Below are 5,027 nucleotides of genomic sequence, written 5' to 3'. Positions count from 1 at the left end.
AATCCTTCTGGGCTTGAAGGTGCATACCTGTAATCCCAAGGAAGGTGAGGAGTTTAAGATTGTCTTCATTTATATTGTTCAAGGTCTCAAACAAAACAAAAAAGGATGGAGAACTGTTTTCATCCAAATGTAAATGTTCTGCCCAGCAATGAAAAAAATAACCAGAAAGAAGAGAAATCCTGTAGATTCAGAAAAAAATCTTTGCCAGCTTTTCTTCCAACATGGGATTAACATTCAAAGCATAGTTAAGAATTCAAAAATAGGTAAACACCTAAAGACCAGACATCCAGTGAACAAATGTATAAATTGAAGTCATTCATCTGAAAATATTAAAAATGATCAATAAGACATGGAAAATGTTTAGCATATTTACCAGTTAGGGAAATGCAATGCAAACTATAGTCTGATCAAATCACATACAAAGCAGCATGGTTTTGATCAAGAAAATAAGACTCAACCCGTTTTCGAGTACACAGGAAACAAAAAAACCCCTTATCCCTGGTAGTAAAAATATATGGTTGGCAAGCCTCTATGGAAATCACTTTGGAGTCTTTTTTTCATGGAAAAACTACTGTATGATGTGAGTATCTAACTCCTAGCTATGTGTAATACATGAATCAATTAATGTAAACATATGTTTCCCTGCAGGGTTATGTTTTTTCAAAGTACCATTTACAATAGGTGAGATACTTTCTCAGCCTTTGTACCCATCATTAGATTCATAGATAAAGATAATGCATAGTCAATAATGGAGGATTGTAGCCCAAAAGAAAAGCCAGATAATGTTTGCAGAGTATTGATAAAAGGGCACTTCATTATTTCAATTGAAATGAGTCATATTTAGAATGACACATATGAAATTTTTGTCTCATATAGGTGTATATCTCTATGAATGTAAAGAATGCGGGAAAGCTTTCTCCTACAAGTCTCATTTCACCCTACATCAGAGAATTCATGCAGGTGTGCATCCCTATGAATGTAAAGAATGCACAAAAGTTTTTTACTGGAAGTCAGAGCTTACTCAGCATCAGAGAACTCATAAGGGTGTATATCCCTATGAATGTGAAGAATGCGGGAAAGCTTTCAACTCTAAGTCTTACCTCAGTGTACACCAGAGAACTCATACTGTATGATGTGAGTATCTAACTCCTTATGAATGTAAAGACTGTGGGAAAGCTTTCCATTCCAAGTCTAACCTCAGTGTTCATCAGAGAATTCATACTGGTGAGAAGCCTTATGGATGTAAAGAATGTGGGAAAGCTTTCTATCATAAGTCACACTTCAATTCACATCAGAGAAAACATACGGGTGAGAATGCCAGAAAGCTTTCACTTGCAAGTCCAAGCTTATTGTACATCAGAGAAGACACAGGTGAAAAGCCTTCTGAATGTAAAGATGTAGGAAAGATTATATACTATAAGTCACATGTCGGTGCACATCAGAGAAGTGCTACAAATGAGAAATGTTATGAGCCTAAAGGTTGTGGAAAAGCCTTTCTCTACCAAGTGTCAACTCACAATACATATGTGAACATGTAAATGTGTGTATCCTCATGAATGTAAAGAAGGAAGGAGTGCTTTTTCCTGGGACTCAAAAGAGCACATCTGATAAATCATACTGGTGTGTATCCCTATGAATGTAGAGAATATGGGAAAACTTTCTTTTGGAAGTTAAAACACATTCTACACCAAAATCTCATATAGGTGGGAAGTCCTATGAATTTAAGGAATGCCAGAAAGCTTTCAGTTACAAGTCTAACCTCATGCATCATAGAAAACACACAGGTGAGAAGCTGTGTGAATGTGAAGAATGTGGGAAAGCTTTCTATTGTTACACCTCTGCACATCAGAGAGCTTCTACATGTGTGTATTTTTATGAATGTAAAGAATGCAGGAAAGCTTTCTACTGGAAGTCATAATTAACAACACATCAGGTAACTCGTACAGGTGTGTATTCCCAGGAATGTGAAGAATGTGAGAAAGCTTTCTTGTGGAAGTCACAGCTTACTGAACATAGTAAACTCATAGAAGCCTTATGATTTAGGATTCAGGAAATCTTTTCCCATGAAGCCTCAACTCACTGCACATTAGAGAATTCATAAAGGTGACAGTTCCTGTGAAAGTAAAGAATTCAGGATAAGTTTAAATCAGAAGTGACAACTAATTTTACATTAGATAACACACAAAGGTGAGAAGCTGTATAAATCTTAAGAATGCAAGAAAAATTTCTCTTACAAATTTTATTTCTGCATCAGAAATCTCATGTAATTTACAAGCCTTTTGATGCTAAAGAATTCAGGAAAAAATTTTTCCTATGTTTCCCTAATCACATGAAAGCACATAAAAGAGCTCTCATAAATGTAAAGAATGCAGTATAACTTATTAAGTTGTCATTCCTCAACAGACATCTTTGTTGCACATGAGGAGACTGAGGGATATATAAAAACTTTATACTGTAAGTCAGACCTTACTCAACTACTAAGAACACATTTGTGAGGTGCCATGACATTGAAGAACATAGGAGAATTTTCTATGGTCTGTGCATTAGAGCATTCATAAGTGTGAACATTCTTATGAATTTAAGTGATGTAGGAAGCATTGCAGAATCATTCCTCCAGTTGATTTTAGAGTATATATATATATGCTGTAGGTACTTTGCAAAAATACAAAGGTTTTGTAAGGTTGACCACTGTCACTTGATGTCTGAAAATTCATAAAGGTCAAAAACTCTGTGATGGTATAGACTATGAATCATGAAAAAGAAGTTTGTCACTAATAAAAATATTACTTAAAAGAAACAAGTTTGTCCTCTGTCTACATCACAACCCAATGCACGTTAGAGAACACGTAAAACAAATAATTACCCTGGTAAGTGATTTTACATTTATTTATTTGGTGGGGATAACACATTTATATGGAAGTCAGAGGACAAATTGTTGGAGTCAGTTCTCTCACATGTGGATCTTGGGAATAAACTTTGGTTATCACCTTGGTAGCAAGGGCCTTATACCAACTGAGCCACTGATGAATGCTTTTAATCCTAAGTCCATCTGGGTGTTGGTACATTGCTCCACTGCTGTTCAGAGGTTCAAAGCTTGCCTTAGCAATAGAGTAAGACAAAATATCAAAAATCCAGGAAAACATTCTACTGGCAGTGTCCTTAATGTACAACGAAACTGATAATATGAAACCTTATGAATGGACTATGTGTACAAGTCAGGTAACACACTTAGTTTCAATTCAGCCATATTTCATTAGTAAGACTTTTCTTAATAAGTAAAAGGAATGAATGAATCAACCAGCAAATCAGTCTATACAAAATAATTTCCCATTTCATACACTTGTAGCATTTTACCATTGTGCTAACAAAGAAATTGAATATAAACAAATTTCAGGGGGTTGAGAAAGATTCCAGATGGTATATCACCATGAAATCTGATGAAGAAAAACAAAAAAAGATGAATCATGTTAACAAAATCTGATTTCTTGGTGCTGGAGAGATGGCTCAGTGGTTAAGAACACTGGCTGTTCTTGCAGAAGACCTGGGTTCGAATCCCAGCACCCACATGGCAGTTCCAGTTCCAGGGTAGAGCCTCTTCTGTCCTCCATGGGCATTGCACAACACAGCTGCACTTACCTACATGCAGGCAATACATGCATACACATAAAATAAAAATAATAAATGTAAAAAAATATGATTTCTTTATTTCCACTATTAAAAGAACTTTTGTAGTAATGGTATTGGTTTGAATGAGGAGAGTTCCTTCTCAAGTATTTGAATTCTTGGTACATGGTCCCCAGTTGATGGTACTGTTTGGTGCCATCATGAAACTGCTAAAGGGAGCATATCACTGAGGGTTGGGCTTTGAGAATTTGTACTCTTGCCCCACTTCAAATTTTCTCTCTTTTTCCTGATTATGCTTGAAGATGAGAGTGCTCAGCTTTCTTCTCCAGACACCCCTGCCACCATGCCTCCCTGCCATGATGGACTCTTATCCCTCTGGAACGCTTAAGCCTAAATAACTCCATTTTTAAAAAAACTCCTTATTTTTGTAAGTTGCTTTGGTCATGATATTTTATCACACCTCAGAAAAGTAACTAATAGGTCATTCAGTTTTTACTATTAGTACATGTATTGTATGTACAATAATACCCAAGAAGAACATTAAGAAAGATTTTCTAACAACCCACAGGCCTCTCTCCTGGATAAGTCCAGTGCACCCTCCGTGCCTTGACTCCCCCAGCCTCATTCACACTCCCATCTCCCCCACCCATCTCTCCTCCTAGCCTGCATACTGTCCCATTCCTTGTCTTGGCACCTGGGGGGAATCACCACTGCTTCCTGATCCTTTGCATCCAGGCCAACCCAGGTCCTTCTCAAGGACCCCAGGAGCCCTCTGGGCCTGGTCCTGCCCTCACCTCCCTCTGCTTCCCTGGGCTGCACAACCCTGCAGCCTCTTTCCTGGATGCTGGGGCTGACCTCTTGGCTTCCTGATCCTTTGCATCCAGACCAACCCAGTTTCTCCCTGCAGTCCCCAGGAGCCCTTGGGGCCACTTCCTGCCCCCATCTCCCTTTGCATCTCTGGGTGGCATGGCCATCAGCTGTCTGAGACCAGCATCTTTCCTGGGCCCCACTCCCAGGCCAGTCCAAACCCCAAATTCCTGAGGACAACAACTTTCCTAGAGGGATCCAGACCTTAGGAGAAAGCCTGAGAGCATCTGATCCTCATCTGACTTGGGCCTCTGTAGGAACTCCTGAAGACAAAAGTAATTTGGCCACTCCAATATAGAAACAAAAGAGAGAACTGGAAGCTTAGCCAACCCTGCTTTTCATGCCCAAAAAGTAAACCACAAAGGCACATAAAGTTTACAAAAAGAAGCAGACCTAAACTTGAAGGTTTGAGTCTCACATAAGAATCAGAAACTACAAAAGAAATTCACATGTCAAAATCACAGAGAAGAAATAGTAACATGAAAAACCAAAATAACATATCCCCACTATGTATCAATAGTCCTCTAGAGGAGTAA

The 5,027-nt window shown here is 38.3% G+C and overlaps 1 protein-coding gene across 2 annotated transcripts in view; it reads left to right on the top strand.

The window, feature by feature from the left end:
* Nucleotides 1-1,309, top strand: part of LOC103724851 (zinc finger protein 39) — an 18,461-nt gene extending 17,152 nt beyond the window's left edge. For both annotated transcript variants that reach the window (XM_008821992.2, XM_029558103.1), the window contains exon 4: nucleotides 877-1,309. In XM_008821992.2, coding sequence (XP_008820214.2) covers nucleotides 877-1,133 — 257 coding nt within the window. In that variant the 3' untranslated portion in view covers nucleotides 1,134-1,309. The remainder of the gene's footprint in view (nucleotides 1-876) is intronic.
* The last annotated feature ends 3,718 nt before the right edge of the window (nucleotides 1,310-5,027 follow it).

Source organism: Nannospalax galili, unplaced genomic scaffold (assembly GCF_000622305.1).
Source record: "Nannospalax galili isolate Female #2095 unplaced genomic scaffold, S.galili_v1.0 scaffold1209, whole genome shotgun sequence".
Lineage (NCBI taxonomy): Eukaryota > Metazoa > Chordata > Mammalia > Rodentia > Spalacidae > Nannospalax > Nannospalax galili.
Note: the sequence above shows the minus strand (reverse complement) of the source record. Positions and strands in the feature narration are given on the sequence as shown.